At 33.8% G+C, this 18902-nt stretch overlaps 1 protein-coding gene across 1 annotated transcript; it reads right to left on the reverse strand.

The window, feature by feature from the left end:
• Positions 1-391: 391 nt before the first annotated feature.
• Positions 392-10219, reverse strand: LOC110673335 (putative transcription elongation factor SPT5 homolog 1). Its single transcript, XM_021836444.2, has 22 exons — positions 9728-10219; positions 6783-7021; positions 6534-6680; positions 6263-6421; positions 6087-6170; positions 5817-5887; positions 5354-5711; positions 5071-5226; positions 4873-4970; positions 4743-4791; positions 4509-4661; positions 4289-4432; positions 3846-3939; positions 3517-3678; positions 3387-3435; positions 3207-3301; positions 3025-3103; positions 2177-2231; positions 1912-2029; positions 1694-1837; positions 1058-1158; positions 392-679 (listed from the first exon to the last, which is right to left on the reverse strand). Exons 1-22 carry the CDS (start codon positions 10050-10052, stop codon positions 434-436), a joined length of 3126 nt encoding a protein of 1041 aa, XP_021692136.2. The 5' UTR covers positions 10053-10219; the 3' UTR covers positions 392-433.
• Between the last annotated feature and the right edge of the window lie 8683 nt (positions 10220-18902).

The following is an 18902-nucleotide window of genomic DNA, read 5'->3' on the forward strand; positions in this document are numbered from 1 at the left end:
AGACATATTCTTGACTTGGTTATTTAAAAAAGGAAAACTGAGAACAAAATTCCTCCCACCTAGAACCCGGAAATGGTTTTGGCACAGCCTCTTGCGTATGCTGTAACTTAAAATTCTTGATTAACTTCCAATTGTGTAATTAACACTTCAGATATTATTAACTAAACTAAATCTTTTATTTAGCCTGGAGCAATAAATACATCTAAACTGGTGCCACGTCCATTATTAAGAACAAAAACTGAAGAGATCCCCAATAGTAAGAACAAATAATCTTCAATAGCTGAAGAAGAGCACAAAAGAAAAACGGCAATTGTTGAGAGAGAGAGAGAGAGAGAGCATGAGCGAGAGAGGGAGGAAGGAAGATAGGGACGGAGCCACATGAGATCCTCAATGGTAAGAACACATAATTTTCATTCATTTATTATCACAACAATCATGGTTGTGCCAGTTTTGCCAGTATAACCATGTCTAATATCTTAACTTCAAGCGTGTCATCCACCTTTACAATTCCATCAGTCCCATCCACACCGATTAACTTACCAGTGGCACCACGATGTGCACCACCCATGATCTTGATCTTATCTGATTTCCTTGGTACCACTATCTCGATTTCATTCGGAAGTGCTGTGATTGTTTCCCTATTGCCATTTGCCCCAAGGACTACCCTACAGGAACCATCCTGAACCATGCAAAACCAGTATTAATTCATTCATTCATTGATTTCATGGATAAATCAAGTCTCCCATGGTAGAAGCATGCAAGTCTTCCAAGGAAAAAAACTAGTGAGAGATGCCACACATCAACACAGTTTGGTTGTAATGAATTGAACAAGTTAAAAAGACCTATAAGAAAATGGACTTTATTTGGGGGAAAAACAATGGGATTAGAGCAGATGACATAATACTCCCTTCCCTTTGCAGTCAGAATTTTAAGTCAGAACTAGTCAAATCCTAATTTTACAGGGCTAAATGTCATATTTAACATTCTAGACAAAGATGTAAAGTGCAAATTTTTTTTTATAAAGAAACAGGAAAATAGAAGGTCCATAGGAACATACCGGAAGCACCTCCCTTATAACACCAACAGAAGATTCATCAGCAGCCTTGCGTACATTAACCAATATGTCTGGCATGAACCATGGCCCTTCATTGTCCCCTCCTGCAAATGAATGCATGTCAACTTGTAACTTTAATATTTAGCACCAGTTTCCGGGCAAGAAGAATAGAGTCGATTTAGCGTTCCATAAAAGCACACAAAATATCAGATTCAGAATATCAGTAAAATTTCAAGCAGCTTTAGTCATGCAGTTTAGCCTTTCATTCCCCCTAGCCCCCACCACCAAATTTAAAGAAAAAAAAAAAAAAAAAAGGATCATATGAAACATCGCTTCCATTTCTGGAATCAAGCCATTAACTGAAGTTGGAACCACATGTACAGACACTCAATTCCAGAAGAGAAAATGCATGCATTCTCAGTTCCACATGACATTACAAGCCACTCAATAAAGCAATATCATAATTTAACCCTGAATTGTCCAGTTGCAGCACTAGAACGTCCTTTACATACATACGAATGCTAACAATATTTCAACAAAAACATGGAAAGAATATTCTAGAAATATTATGTATGAAATTAAAAGATCCCTCATATCACTATGACAAAAATATCAAAGATTGAAAAGCACAAATCAAACCTATAACAGGAGACATGACATCAAGACCACCAGTTCCAGGTGTCATCGGCTGCCCCCCAGGAGTGCCAGGAAGGTAGGCTGCAGAGCTTGGAGTCGTAGGCTGCCCACCAGGAGTTGAAGGCAAGTATGGGCTTGGAGCATTGGCTAAAAATACATAAAGTAAGTTAAAATGGGGAAATTACCATTAAATTATAAACCAAAGCAAGAAGATGAACTACCATAGGCAGAACTGCTATCCCTTGGCGTTCCAGCTTCGCTATAACTACCACCAGGAGTGCTAGCCCAGCCTGAACCAGGAGTTGGAGCTTCATATGCCCGAGAAGGGGGGCTTCCTGGCTGGAAAAGGAAAAGGGAAAGGAGGGGGAGAAAGAGAGAGAGAGAGAGAGAGAGAGAGAGAGAAGGGGGTGGACAACATATTTGTTTTACAATACACAACAAGATGGAATAATTTGTAAGGTTTACAAAGCAATGTCCAGTTCCTACCTGATACTGTGGACTAGTTCCCCAAGAAGCAGGATTTCCATCTTCCCAATTATCCCTATATTGATGTGATCACAAGTCCAAGAATCATTAATTGGTTTCAAAACATCAAAAACATTCTTCAGGAATATCCTAAATCTGACAAGATTAAAGGTTTTCTATATGCTTGATGTATAATGCTAGCACAAAAGAATCGATAACCTTAGTAAAACACAGGAAATTTATTTCACTAGACAACAAGGCACTCGAGTGCACTATGAAAATGAAAAACAACTTTGCAAAAGATCGGACCAAAAAAGGGGTCAAACCAGATCTATAAAGATGAACATGAAGTCACGAACTGACCCTAATAACAGCATACAGTATTTCTCTAACACAACAGAACATTTTGGAAAGAAAAATTGTAAAAAGTAATGGCAAAGATCTCCAATTGTTTGAAGTCATCTATAAAAAAAAATTACTTGACTGTATTGACAGAAAACATGAACATTAATTAAAATAAGAGAAAAGCAATGCGTAAAGCTTTCATGACTCCTTTTTGTTGTTTGCTCAGAAATAGATAATGACAAAACAGCAGCTAAATCTACATTCTTCAAGTGCCACAGAAAAATGAAGACCAACCAATGCTTGCAATCAATCATGCATGCAATGCTGAACCAGATTGCTTTTAACCAACACCATTACGCTATTAATCATGATATGCACTGCTTGCAAAGCAAAGACACACCAATCACCCATGTAAATCACAAAAATTCTGATCGAGTAATATTCAGGGCTTATTCATCAAATCACATCATAAAGAGAAGAAAAATAGAAAAATGAATTGGTAGCAGCAAGATTCATGATCGAACCTAGGAGGACTCATTGGTGCATAAGGATTCCATGCTCGGTCACGCATAGGTGTCCTCATGCCATCATGAATAGGCGTTGCTGCAAATATACGAGCAGAAAGAAAAGAAAAGAAAATAAGGAAACATTAACATAATCATTTCTTAGACGATTACAAAAGCATTCAAGCTTCTAAAGAATGAACCTCCAGCATCTCTCATTGGAGTCATATATGGGTGCAGTGGAGTCCGAGAAGGATGCATAGGAGTTTCACTTCCCATACCATATCGAGATGAATCACTGTTAAAAAATATCAACAAATAAAATCACAAACAGTGAATTATGAAAAACTATTTAACAATATTTTAGGTAGAATGTCAATTACCGGTATGGGGTTGATACAACTACATTGTCGGAAATATTAGTGCGATCAACTGCAAATACAACAGCGATTACACTATTGAAAATACAAAAATAGGGAACCAATTATATAGCATATATTCGTAAAGACTGACCTAAAATAACTTTCATTTGGGACTCCAACTCAACTCGAACAGATTGGCCTTTGATTTCTACAACCCGCCCCCGATAGCCCTTGAAAGGACCCTGTCGTATCTTTACTGTGGTACCAACCAGAGCATCGTGCCCTCCTCTTCCACCCCTATTCCTTCCCCCAGCTGTAGCATTGAATTAGAAGTTCATAGAATTCTTTCGTAAGCAACACATAAATGATATACAACATGAACATCTTTTCCAGGGGGGTAGGAATGTTTAATTAGAGTCAATGAAGTCAATGATGATCCAACTTGTTTACACAGGAAAATATCGACCACCAGCAACTTACACTCAAATGGAGGACCTCCTCTTGGAAATCTCCTTGGTGAAGGGGGTACACGAGCGGGAGATTTCAAACTACCAAATCTTGAATAGGAATCACCCTGAATTAATACATGAGTAAGGTAGGCATCAGTCTGGCTAAGATTACTTGTAGATTTGATCGCTAAATTGATTAAGCTAGTTTTTAATTTGAAAAATTCATGCTTAGGTTAATCACATAATCTGAAGATATTTCAACCAAAACACGATTTAATCAATTACTCAATATGATAAAAAAAATTAAAAAAAAAAAAAGATTAACCGCAATTCAAGCTACTATTTAAAAATTGGATTTCAAATAATTATAAATACCAAATTCAGCAAAAAGGGCTGAATAACAAAATGAAGAGCTCACAACCTTAGCAATTAAATGAGCTTTTGCTAAAACAAATAAGAGTGGCAAAATCTTACATTTCTATCACCGTTGGCTCGAGTTCCTCCCACAATGACGCAAGAATGAGATTTAACACAGATAAATCCAGCATGTTCCAGGTGATGGCGATCATAGATAAACAAGACTCCTCTGTATATGTGCTCTACAGGACCTTGTTTCCCCTGACAAGATAAGGATAAATGGTAAACTACACATACATGTGATAACAACAAATCAAACAGCAATTAAGAATCTCACTTTGCAAGGACCATCAATGATTCTGACAACATCCTTAGCAGATATAGTATTCTTGTACCGATCTTGCACATTAAATTTCTTTTCAATCTTGCATTTGATCTCTCTCAATCTAACAAGAGCAACCTCAGGTCTTTCTGGGACCCCCTTAAGAACCTGAAAAGTTAATGATGACAAGTCAGCAGATTTAAGAAGTGATCGCCTAACACCCACTTAGGCACTTGAGTTATTACTCACCTGAAAGGCTTCAATTTCTACACGTATAATTACACCAAAGCTCATATTACTGCACCACAAAAAAATATATAAAACCTCAAACAAAGAAACAGGAAAAACAATGAAAAATTCTTCAAGAAACATAGCTTACTCCAGTAGCACAAGATCATGGAGCTCATATTCTCCAATTTTGGTCACGCCAGTAGTAACCTCAGAGCTTTCCACAACATCGTCGGCGAAAACACGAATCTGAAGCCAAAAGATAATCACATCATTTCCACACATTAGTTTTCCTGTCACCAAAGTATTCTTAAAAACTCGATTGTCATACAATAACTTGATCACTTACATGTTCCTTAGTTGTATCAGAAAGAATGATCAGCACATGCTGCTCCACCTTAACAACCATGCCAGTTGCACCTTCCTGTGTACCAGAGACAACCTTCACATGATTACCCGGTTCAAAATACTTGCACAGCTCCTTTTCATTCACTGCAATAGTTCTCTGCCAATAAAAAAATAGCAGATAAATAAAAGGAAACCAGGTAAATTCAAAATAATCATTAATAATGAATGGGAAACACACAAGAGAGAACTATCAACTATTAAAGATCTCTTCAAATAATTCTTACTGGAAGGTCCTTCATTTCTGGTCTGATATGAACATTTTCTTCATCAACTTTCTCCACCCATCCCTTAAGGTTTTTCAAATCTCCCTTGACAACAATAACTGCATCACCCTTCACAAAGTGGCCCTTCTTTCTATTTGCAAATAAGGTTGACAAACTGGCCATGTCACCATCTCCATTCTCTCCAGGTGTTCGGAACTTCTCAAGTTCATCAAAAGTTGGCTTGATGTTCATAGCACTAATCGATTTCATCGACACAGTTTTATACAAGAACCCATCTTTAAACAACATACCACCAATGTTTTCAAAATAATCACCAGTCATGGGATCTCTTCTTCGTTCTACCCGAATGTGCAGTTCTCTGAGGAGAAGCATTATAAGAACCCAAAAAAATAAAGATTCACTTAATCAACATAGAGTTCCTATAGAATTTTACAGCAATAAGAAAGTATAAATTCAGCATTACCTAGCTTCATCAACATTCATAAAACGAGGCGGGGGGACAAATGCCTTCTTTTTTACAACCTCTCTGCCCTCCTATAAAATGAAAAATTTTCAAACAAAAGAAAATCTAATATATTTTATAGTTATGAAAGAACATTGATAAGCTCATCCTATTACATTTCTCAAGCAAAATATCAACAATGATGATTAGACAATTCATATACCTACAGAAGATAAAAAAATAAAAATTACATCCAGCAACTCCACCGTCAATTAGCAAGAATCAACATACCAATTTATTTGCAAGAGCCTGCAAGTCGATCCTTGGAATCAACTTCACTGTAACTCTCTGCCGCACATTATCTACGTCTACCACCTTGGGAAAAAAACAGGAAAAAAAAAAGCAAGAAACATTAGCTAAGAAAATAAGAAATGATACGGTAGGGAAAACAACATAATAAAACATACTTTAGCAAGATCTCCTTTGTAAGTACCAATCTTCATTCTGACCCAGGTATCCCTTGAAAGATCTATCGCTTTACTTTCAACTGAAAGAACATCAGTCATTTCTTTTATTGGGACGAGCATTATTTTCTGGCCGTATATATTGCGCAGACCTTTACAAGCCTGAAGCAGCAGAAAATAACTAGTCAATTATTAAAGCTACATGTTATTTGCAAACATCAAGAGTTGAAATGAACAACATAAAATATTGCGATGCATGATATCAACGACATACCTCCCTCACATGGGCTTCCTTGTCTGCTTCAATATAAATATAGTTTTTGAGATGATCAAGAGCAATAGCAGACCTGATTTGCAACTCAGATCCTTTATCAATACACTTTTGCATTAGACAAACAGCTGTTTCTCTTTCACGACCAATCTGACATACATTAAAGACAGCTTAACAAATATCTTGAAAAACAAAATAAACTATAATGGGCAACTGCTTCTGAGAGAATAACAGAGGAACTGAAAATCATACCGCACATTTCACCATCCATAACTTTGGATCCCGAACAGATGGCAGAAGAGCTTGTTGCTCCACATCTGTAGTTTCTTCATCATATTCTGTGTGACTTGACCTTGCATACCTCGCTTGAATGCTTCTCTCAAGAGCTTCAACATCTTCTTGGTCATCCTCCCGAGGGAGCAATGGCCTACGATGAACCCTTCTGCTATCATCTTCATCAGGTAGATCAGCTCCAGTATCAACTATAAAATCTGCATATACATATACCAACCTCAGCCTTCCCTATATAAAGCTAAAAATCTAAACTAGAAGTCTCAAGAGGGCGCCAGGCGCCTCCTAAGAATATAGAGATCGTAAAATGTTGGTCATACACAGCATTTGTTGGTTATACAAAATTGAAATTAACTATACTACAACTCAACTCAACTCAACTCAACTAAGCCTTTATCCCAAAAATTTGGGGTCGGCTATATGGATTCGCTTTCTCCATTCTGAACGATTTTGGGTTAAATCCTCAGAAATGTGTAATGCTTCTAGGTCATGTTGTACTACTCTCCTCCAAGTCAATTTAGGTCTACCCCTTTTTTTCTTTCTATCCTCTAACCTAATGTACTCTACTTGTCTAACTGGAGCCTCCGTATGTCTACGCTTCACATGACCAAACCACCTCAATCTCCCTTCTCTCAACTTATCTTCAATTGGCACCACTCCTACCTTTTCTCTAATACTCTCATTGCGGACTTTATCTAGTCTAGTATGGCCACTCATCCACCTTAACATTCTCATCTCTGCAACTCTTATCTTAGATGGAAATTAACTATACTACAATGAAAAAAAATGGAAGCAATATTGAAAACTTGTAAGCACATGCACAATTTATGATGGATGTGAACTCCGTAATCATGACCCCTAATAAATTGGAAAAAACATGGTGACATAAAAAGAGAAACAAGCAGTAACAAAGTCATTCTAGTCTTTGGATGAAAACCCAACCACCATTAAAACACTACTAACAGAAGCCCAACAGAAAACAAAGTACATCCAGACAAATGCCGGAATTGCTATGCTAAAACAAAAGCTATAACATATTACATGATAAAGTACAACTGCAAAAAATACTAACTAAAAACCGCATACTCCAAATAAAACATCATCTTTAGGATTATCACCAACCAACGTAAAACTCTAAATAAGGAAGTTAAGGGCATCAGAAGAAGTTACTGAAATAGTCTTTTCCAGTACACAGAAAATAAAAAATCCATTGGTAAAATGCTGAAATACTGGCAATTGGCTGAAAAGTAAAACAGTCACAAAACAAGTGGAAGAACTACTAAAAAAGATATTGCCGCATAATAAATAGAGAATATGCAATTTAAAGAAGAAAATTACAAGAGAATAATAAACAAAGACAGCAATGACAATAGAACAGCAGAATAGAGATAAATAAGTAACCATCAATTAGCTTACCAATCCATTCTAGAATTAAATAAAAAAGGGGAAAAAAATGGGCTCAGCCAAACACATGAACTTAGTGCAAATGGTAACCTATTGCCATAATGAAATGTGCACCAAGCCATAATAATTACTCTCCTAAGTACTTTACCACAAGAAGTGATGTAACAATAACTTTAGAAACAAAAATTCACAAACACTACTTTCATAGAACTAAAAGATTGGGAGGGTAAGATACTAGGACCAAAAAGATATCCTTGTTCCCTTGGTCACCATCTTCAACAAGATAATGTCTTAATTAACTAAATAAATAATTGAAAAACTGAATGCAAAAACACTAAAAAATCCCTGGATTTATGAACAATAGTTTTCAGATGGAAAAGGATGTTTGACAACCAAAATCCACGATCCTAGTTTTAAATCATCAATATGTTATTTCCTTCACCAGCTGAGTCTACTTTTCTAGACCCCAAGTAGCACTTCTATGCATTTGGCATTGAGATTATAAACAACTACAGGATTAACAAAATGAAATATAAACAGACTAAAGAGTGAGTCATCGTGTCATGAATCAAAATACTTACGGATATCTTTCACTATATCTATTGGTGTTAATATATGGAGTAACCATACCATGTGATTTCAGAAGAGGCAGGAGAAAGTAAAAATGGTTTAACCTCTCCATTCAGATCCCATTGATATAAAAAGTGCATTTAGACAGCCTAGTTATCTAAACTAACAATAATATTACCTCAACCAATGTCTTGTTTGCACAACAGAGTAATAGACAAACTCAGCAGATACATGAATATAAGACACATCCACCGCATTGCTACATCAACCATCTAAATCTTATATTTAGATATATATGCTTGTACTTCAATTTCAACATTTATATTCCCAAGCTCGTGATTTACAATTATATTTTTCAGCTTCAATAGGCTCACTGAAACACACCCATCAAAAAACGTAGTATTGTACATTACTACACACTAGCATAAATATATAGCTTCTGCTATCCCTTCTTGCTGAATTCCATTTCTTCCTATTGCCACACTGCACAATATCTTCACATAAGAACGTGCCAAACAAAAGAAACAAGCATGTACATTCTATCAATTATTTATACATAAAACCTCATGCCCAAAGTTGACAAGTCAATTAGTATTTCTATCAAATTCTAATCTTCCAGCCTATAAGACAACCAGGTAATCCCATCCTTAAAAAAATTCATAATAAAGTTTTTTTTTTTTTTTTTTTAAAGGTGAACAGACCAAAACACAACAAATCATTAAAGTTTGCCAGTAATCAGAGTCACTCAACTCTTATCCGCCGAGTTCCAATGTTTCCGTTGGAACCCAATTTCACCCAGAAACCTCAAAATGCCAATTAATCAAGAACTGAAGTACCACTAGTGATTGTAAAACCCTAGTTTCACAAAACTAAATCAAATCTGCCACATTCTATCCAATCATCAAACAAACAAAAATCCAAAAACCACGTACCGTCCTCAGCATCCTCTTCGTCTTCCTCGTCATCATCGCTGTCGACCTCAGCCTCGAGGTCAAAGAACTGAGTTCCTGACCTCCTCTTTGCCTTCTGCCTCCTGCCACCACCACCATACTCATTATCCTCATCCTCTTCTTCTTCCTCCTCATCGTCCTCTTCAGCAACGTCGTCTATAAAATCTGATCTCCGCCTCTTCCTGCTGGACCCTCCCCTATCTTCTTCCTCTTCTTCTTCGTCATCCATCAACTGCTGCTCCTGGTCATCGTACTCCTCATCTTCTACATCGAGCTCCTCATAGTCTTCGTCCCTATGACGAGGCATAGCTTCGTTTCCTGTAACAAAATTCCGATATCTCTATATCGCTGAATCAAGCGTGAGCTTTATATTGGTGAGTGTCTTGTAGAAATGTGAATCAAGGGTCTGGTCCGATTTGGGGGTTTTATGGGCTATATAAAATCCTACATGTATTTTATAACCCTAATCCAAGGGTGAAGACTAGACGGTGGAATTTGGGATTTTCATGTAAGGGTTAAACGGTTCGTCGTCTGGACCCCTTACCACTTGACCTTCATTATCCACGTGTGCAGCCGGAACCAGCCTATCTGATAGACGGTTAAAAAATTATACTCGATAGTTGTCGTTTCATTTTTAATCTTATGCGCGCGTTCGGAACGTCTATGCTAGATCACGAATACCGTACAGAGAGTAGATACGGCACTCCTGATTGTCGTTTACTATACATTATTATATATGCAAATTAGCATAATACTCATATTATACATGAGTAATTTATAATTATTATTTTTTAATTTAATTTTTAATAATATTTTAAATAAAATAAATTATTATTATTATTATTAAATTAATTTTAAATTAAACATTTTTATTTAATTTAATTTGAATAAATTTTTACTTATTATAATAATACATTTTTAATTAATTATGATATAATTAATTAAAATATTTATTTAATTCTTTTATATATATATATAATAGTTTCCATAATTACTTTATTTAAAATGTAATAAAAATATTTTATTTAAAAATAATTTAAATTTTATAAAATTTTTATATTTTATCTCATAATTTATGTAAATTAATATTTTATTTTTTATAAATTACAAAAAATAAATAATATTATTTTAAAGTTATTTGTCACGATCCAACCTATGGGCCGGACCGGCACTAGGATCTGAGCCAGCCTAAAACCCCCGAGGCCCGTATTAAGCCTAAGTATTCCTTAATCCAACTCTAAGGCCCATTTGGGCCCAATTTCAAAAATTCAACCGGACACAGTCCTACCATAAAATGAATATTTCAACGGTGAGTTTTTGACTCACCCAACCTGTAAACATAATATGTAATCAATTGGGGAGCTTAGCTCACCATCTACATACTCAAATGTCATAAAAATAAATGGGAGTTCAGCTCCCTCATCCTGTCCATCAAACATGCATAAAATAATAAGTTTACAGGTCCAAGATAACAATTTATATTACAGACCCAAATCAAATAAATATTTCTAACACATGCGGAAATTCTAAGAGTTAACAGGTTTATACAAACATTAATAAACGACCTGCGAGGGAGAAAAGCAGGTTAACCTCAAAAATATCCTCCTGTGGCCTGGAAAAATATTGAACAGGAGTGAGCGTTCGACTCAGAGAGTAAAATATCAATTTTAACCATAGTCTCTATAATTATCTAAAACTAATGCACCCTGTAGAGTGAAATGCAACATCAGCAATATTTTCACATCATAACAGCAAAAAGGTAATTTGGAGCACTCACACACTCAGTAATATCAATCATAATATATGGGAGCTGATCCCCTATACAGCTCTCTTAAATCCAACATGTGCCAGCGAAGAACTCAAACTAGACTTTCGCTTAATAAACCAAATCGGGGCTCCAGCGAAGAACTCAAGCCGTGACTACCCAGAAGGACCGGGTCCCAGCGAAGATCTCAAGCCGTGACTACCCATCCTATCCATAGCTAACACCACATCACACGCACGCCAACGCACGCACACTGCTCTAATTTACCACAACAACATCCATGGTACTTTGACAGTTGTGAATGCAACATAAAACGTGCCTAGAGTTTAACTACATAGATATATACATAAAAGTGATGCATGGGCATGCTTGAACATATAATAATAGTGAAATTACAATTAAAATTAATATTTTACTCACAGACTTGACAGCGGTCACTATGGTGGCTGGACGGAGGAAGAAGGCTGTCCCGGCTCACCTGACAATTATATTATAATTATTTAATACAATTGACTCAATACAAACTAAGAAAAGACCAAATACATCCTAAGTCGTGCCGAAAATCCGACAGAGTCTCCCCTATACCTAGGACCTACCTAACGTGCAAAAGGGCTCAAAACGTACTTCTATATTCACAAATCATACACTCACATCTCAATCACATCACACAGCCCCTCCTGGGCCCATCCAAACAGTTATCAATCACAGTATGTAAAATTACAGTTTAGTCCTTATAATTGACCCTTTTTGCAAAAAACTATCCAAATAAACTCTAAAAATTCTAAAACTTTGCCCCGCGGTCCTTAGCAATATTACTAGGCTATTTCAAAAAGAATCATAATTTTCTGAGCTACCACAAATATTTTATGAATTTTTAATCCCATTTAGCCACTAGAAAATTATGAAAAAGCAAGGTTTGGGTTTACCTATGCCGATTCCGACTCTGGGGACCCACTCGAGAAATTTGACAATGGTAGGGTAGCTAAAATCTCGATCCAATTTGGAGACTTTTTCGGCAGCCGGTGTGTGTAGCCGAAAATTTACAGACTCGTACAACTGTCGAATTTCCGCGAATTGAAGATACCTACACGAAGCCCACAACACGGGAGTTAGTACATAAATTTTACATAATTTTCTAAGCTCATTTAATGATCGAAAAAACACTACGAAGTTCCGTAGAACACACTGAAAAATGGTATCAAAAAAATTTGAAATTTATATCGCCGCGAAGCTCTCGACGAGTGGAGCGCTCTAGTACTCTCGGTTTTCTCGTGGGGTTCACTGTTTGCGAGAAATCTAGCCCAAAAGTCAAAATGGGGTAAAACTTTCAGAACAAAAATTGGACAAACCGCTAGATGGATTTCGGTGTTCTTGGTATCTATGGAAAGCTATCGAGGTGTAGATGGGTTTAGACACAAGACCCGGCCCAATTGGTGGCCGGATCTGCCGGATTTCGGAAGAAGGCCGGCCTGCGTCGCCCGTCACGACATTCCGGCGTTCAGCGTGGCCGTGGTCAAGGTGGCTGGCGAGGTAGGGAGGCTAGGGAGGCGACTGGCTGGCGAGGGGAGGTGAGAGGAGAGAGAAAACGGGAGAGAGAGAGAGAGAGAGAGAGAGAGAGAGAGGGAGGAGAACGCGCGCGGGAAGAGGAGAAGAAGAAGAAAAGGAGCCGGCCCGATTCGGCCGGTCCGATCAGGTCTGATTCGATTCGGCCGGTTCGATTCAGGATACAAAATTTTGAATTTTTACTCTGCCTTGGGACCGAAAACGAGGCCCAAAAATTCCGAAAAAATTATAGAAAACTCAGAAAAATTCGTAGACTCTAAATATATTTTTAGTTTTGCCACGTGGTCTTTAAATTAATTCTTAAAAATCATCAAAGTTTAATTTTTTCGAAAAATCGAACCCGATTTCTAAAACCCGAAAAATTTCAAACAATTTCCTAAAATTCAAATAAAATAAAATATCAATAATTACCCAAAAATAATAAATTTAAAAATTAGGGGTGTTACATTATTAATATAATAAAAAATTAAATTACTAATAATGAATTGAATTACTTAATTTTAATAATAATGAAAATATAAAATATTATTATTAATTAAAAATAACATTTTATTATATTATTTTTAAAAAATACTCTATCTAAGTGTAAATTCTTTTTTTATCAAATTAATATATATTTTAGAAATTAATTTTTTGATAAAAAAGTTATCACTTTATATAAATTTATAATATAAAATAAATACATTTCATAAAAATTAAACTTTTAAAATATCTTCATTTCCTATTAATATAATAAATATTAAAAAATATGCTATTTTTTAAAAAACAGATTCTATAATTTTGATACTATAACTTTAATTATTTTTAATTATTTTTTTGATACAATTATTTTAGAATTTATTTTTAAAATTTTACTTTTATATAAAAATATAATTGAGAGATAATTTATACATAAAAATATAGATATTTAACTAAAATTTAAAAATAATTCTATTAAAATTTAATGATTATAAAATATAGATAATTAAAATGTTAGTTATCATTACATTCGATATACAATTATAATGAAATAAAATATTTAAAGTTTAAAAAATATTAAATAAGAAATCTAGACAAAATTAGTAATTAAATAAATATTAATTAAATATATTTAAATAAATAAATTTTGAAAATGATAATAATAACTTTTGAAATAAATAATAAAAAAAGTACAAATAAAAGTATTTGAATAAAAAAAAATACTTGAGGAGAAAAGAGTGCTTAAGTGTATTAAATGTCTCATATGACTTATTATATATAGACAAATAAATGAAATCATTTAAATAAAAAATTAATTTATAATTAAATATTATTTAATTGAAAAACGATAACAAACATTCAAATTCAATTTTTATAACAGTAAAATATTTTCTATTTACTTTGCCGTTTCAATTAAATCGTCATAAGTCGGCAATAATAATAATAATAAGTATTAATTAATTTTAGTAAAGTGAAATAAAAAGAATATTAAATTATTAACATAAAAAATAATATATACTAATTATAAATAAGTCAAATCTCAACATTTTATTTTTATAACTTTTTATGTAAACTATACTTTTTATCTCTCAAATTTTTTAATAAAGATTTTGTTGCCCTTATAGCAACCCAAGAGGGGGGGTGAATTGGATTCTAATTGCAAAATTAAATATTAAAAGAAATTTAGACACAAAGAATAGTAGAAGAAAAATGATGACACAAGAAATTTATAGAGGTTCAGCTATTCCAAACCTACGTCCTCTCCTCAAGGCCCTCATTGAGAGTTAACCCCACTAAAATTCTTCTTTAGGTGAAGAACAAACCCCTTACAATCACCACAAAAGCAAACCCTTATTCTTTTATAAATCCATGTATACATTCAAGAGCTATTTAAAGCTTTATCACACTCAAAATTACAATAAGTGCTCACAACTACCTTAAATGATCTCTTAGAATAAAGAATTTACAACTCAAATATCAAGCTCTCAACATTAACTATGGTAGCTCAAGTTCTAGAGAGAGAATGAAGAAAATCTTTAGAACACAATAAATTTTTAAAAAGATTGTTACTGTAAAAACTTGTTTCCAGTTATAAATAGTGCCTATTTATAATTTTTATAAGAAAATAACCGTTGATGATGCATTAAATACAAAACTAGCAGTTCAACCACCCAAAACTCTATTTTATCGAGTTGTAGAAACCGAAGTTCGGCTGCTGAAGGTTGAAGCGCCAAAAAAAGCTTTTGAAAATTCACTTTCGGCTACCAAATTTCCTACTTTCGACTGTTGGAGTGCTCTCTAGATAAAACGGCTTTTAACGCTCAAAAACCTTCATTTGAAGATTGAACTTCGGTAGCCAAACTTACTACTTTCGGCTGTTGTAAACCCTTATTTTGTGATGAGTATGTGCATTGAGGCTATGAAAAATTTGATGATAAAAAATTATATGACTGTAAGATGTAATTGGAGGCATGGAGCTGAATTATTAATTTCGTGGCATGATCTTGAAAAAAAAAATAATATTTTTTTTGAAGTGAATTTAATTAAATTTAAATAAAATTTTGTTTTGTTTAAATTTAATATGGGTAATTTTTAAATGTACCTAATTAAGTTTAATTGGGTCCCATGGGCCTAATAAAGTTTAGTTAGGAATTTTAAATAAGACCTATTTAATTTATTTTTTGAAAATTAAAATAAGAAAATATCTTTTTCTCTATCCCTCTCTTCCTATTGGTTGGAACACCTCACCCATATCCCAGTCTCACCCAAATTCTCCAATCTCAGTTGTTTAAGTTATTTGAATCTTATCACACTAGGACTTCAAACCCTACCACATCTCTTCCTCACTCCCTATTGGTACCTTCTCCTTTCCTTCTCTTCCCATTGGTTGAAGCACCTCATCCATATTTCAGTCTCACCCAAATTCTGCAATGCTAGTTGTTTAAGTTATCTGAACTTTATCACGATAGGACTCCAAACCCTATCACACCTTTCTCCCAAAACCCTATAAATACCCCACTGATAAAAAATAAAAAAAAAAAGAGAGAGGAGAAAAACAAAAGGAGGGGAGGAGAAGACAAAAAAAAAAAAAATAAATAAAATAAAAGAAAAAAAAATTAAAGAGATAAATAGCCAAAATTCTTTTAGTTTTTTTTTTATTTCTAGCAATATTTTTTAAAAGTTAGTTCTTTTATTTTCTTTTTAAGATCTATGCTATGTAATGTTTAATTCTATGTTCCTTATTTTTAATTTATTGTATATGTTCATATAGATCATGTAATCATGTTTAATTTGAGGGGATAAACAACTCTGGACATGTTCAGTTTTCTCTCTCTCATATTTTTATTATTTTTCGTTATTTTCTGAATCTGTAAAAAATTTGTAAAAATTATATTCATATTCTACACGAAATTCTATTAATTTTAGGCTTAACAATCACTAAAATAGGTTCAATATTTTATAATTTATGGCTTTTTAAAGTTAGGGTTCCTGTAAATTCCAATTTGCAGGATACCCGACTTGTGGAGCCCATATCTCTCTTATTTCTTAATATTTTTGTGTAAATCTAGTGTCTAAAATTAATTTCAGAATCTTATGAACCTTTTCCAATTGGTTTTGTATTCATATCTGTTGTGGTTAATGAGTTATGAATTTTACAAAAAAGTAGTACGATTCTGTCACTTAGAAAAGTTACTATTTATGTAGACCATTCGGCTAGGGTTTTGTTTGATTTATAAATTTTATGATCTTGTATGACATGTAGGCTGTCTTTGGTAATTATTTTATGATTTTTAGGCATATCTAATTATTTTTAAAAAATCAGATTTCTTGCTACCATCAATCTGTCAGAATTTGGAAATTGTATATTTATGCATGTTTTTGTATTTTCTTGGGTTTTAATTGATATTTGATCTATTTTTCTGTATTCTTTTAATTCAAGAAGTATCATGAAGTGTTTGGATCATATTAGAAGACTTAGACTATTAAGTAGTTGTAACTAATTAGGAATCTTAACCATTTAGGAGACTAGGGTTGGAATCCAATGTAAATTGTTATTAATATTTTCTTATTTTCTTTATTTCTTTTATTTTCTTTAGTTTCTTTATTTTTTTATTACAAATAAAATTAGTAAGTAGCCCTAAGGTAAGTACCAAAAAGGGCATTTGCGTAAAGCTTATGTGGAGCTAAACGGGAGTAAGCCAAGGATATCATTGCCATACTATAACAGAAGATCCTTTTTTAGGGGTAACTTACCCCAATGGCAACTGTATTTACCAATAGGTAAATAGCCCTAAACTCCTTGAATAACCATTGGCATGAAATTTTAGTAATAATAGAATTTTTATTTGGTAAATTAAAATTAACTTTGTTTTTAATTTAACCGACTTTTGCATATAATTAATTTAAATAAATACTTTATAAATTAAAATTAATCTTATTCATAAATTAAACTAACATTGGCATGTAAAATAAATTTAATTTAATACTTGGTAATTGTAAAATAAATTTGCATGTTAGAAATCTTTATTAGGTTATAATCGTTTGGGCCTTATGTGATATTAGAATAAATTACACATGTACATAATTAACTTAGTTCAATTATCCTTAGGGTAACTTGGTGAAAATTAATTAATTAGGTTAAGTAGAAACGTAGGGTTATTTGAAATTGAATTCGTTTGTAAATTAAATTCTCAATAATAAATTAATTTTAGTAATCTGGTAAATATCATTTAAATAATTAGCAACCCCATAGATAGGAATTACTTGTGCATGAAAATTATTTGTAAACAACAACCCTTTTATGAATTACTTGCGTGTGTAGGATTAGAATTGCATTTTTTAGGATGAAGTTTAATAAAGGAATAATAAATAAGACTTTTAGAAATATTAGTAGATGACTGACACTCGAATTAACAAGGTTAGACCAGGCGTAAGGGGTGCCTAACACCTTCCTCTTACGTACCCACTATCTCGAATCTAGACATTGGGCTATGGTAATGACGATTATGGAAACTCTGCAAGGAGTAAGTTGCCATCTATGACCCTCAGAAGAAACACTGAATATATCCCGGTTATTACTCGGATGGTGACTCCTGTCTATCTATGCCTTCATGTCATAAATCCTTAGTACCGTGGTTGTGACACCCTTTACCCATGTGCAGTATACCCGAGTAAGTAATGCCACACGATGTACTGGCACACTCTAATATACCTTACTTAATTTGTGTCATGCTTTTGAAGCTAATTTATGAAATATGATTTAGTTAAGCCATTTGTAAAAATTATTATTTATTTGGGGTTCCAAAAATTTTAAAGAAAATCCGGCGGAGTACCGGCTAAAAATGGAGAAAACAGTTCTTCGGAACCTGTTAAAAACACTTCCAAATAATTTCCAAACAATTCCAACTTCAATTTATCAACAAAATCTCAATACTAAGATCTCAACAACATTTCAATTCCAGTTCTCAATCATCCATCACATGTGATGATCACATATAAATCACAAGTAAACATTTACATTTCCATTCACAAGTACAATTTTTCATAATTTACATAAACATCAATATTCATTACACAAGTTTAATTACATATGAGAAAAACAAAGTTAAGTTACAAAATGTCAAAATGACACCTAATGTCCTACCAATACACTGCAGAAGTTGAGGTGACACGGACACTGAGCAGAACTGCAGGATAGACTCACCCAGTCTGCGGTCTACTGGGCTCACGATCTGTATCTCCAGTACCTACGCGTAGCAAAAGCAACGCGCTAAGCAATAATGCTTAGTGGTGCAATAATAAAATAAAAGAAAATAGCAAGAAAACAAATATGTAGTGAATGTGTATGATTCATTTGTTTAGTATGGGTAT

The sequence above is a fragment of the Hevea brasiliensis genome, chromosome 16 (genome assembly GCF_030052815.1).
Source record: "Hevea brasiliensis isolate MT/VB/25A 57/8 chromosome 16, ASM3005281v1, whole genome shotgun sequence".
NCBI lineage: Eukaryota > Viridiplantae > Streptophyta > Magnoliopsida > Malpighiales > Euphorbiaceae > Hevea > Hevea brasiliensis.

What these genes read in the sequence shown, in the direction of transcription:
- LOC110673335 (XM_021836444.2), bottom strand. Translation starts at nt 10,052, where the DNA reads ATGCCTCGTCATAGGGACGAAGACTATGAGGAGCTCGATGTAGAAGAT. An exon ending in ATGAATGTTGATGAAGCTAG is followed by an intron (nt 5,712 to 5,816) that starts GTAATGCTGAAT and finishes GCTTCTCCTCAG; the next exon opens with AGAACTGCACATTCGGGTAG. An exon ending in CATGATCTTGTGCTACTGGA is followed by an intron (nt 4,792 to 4,872) that starts GTAAGCTATGTT and finishes TTTGTGGTGCAG; the next exon opens with TAATATGAGCTTTGGTGTAA.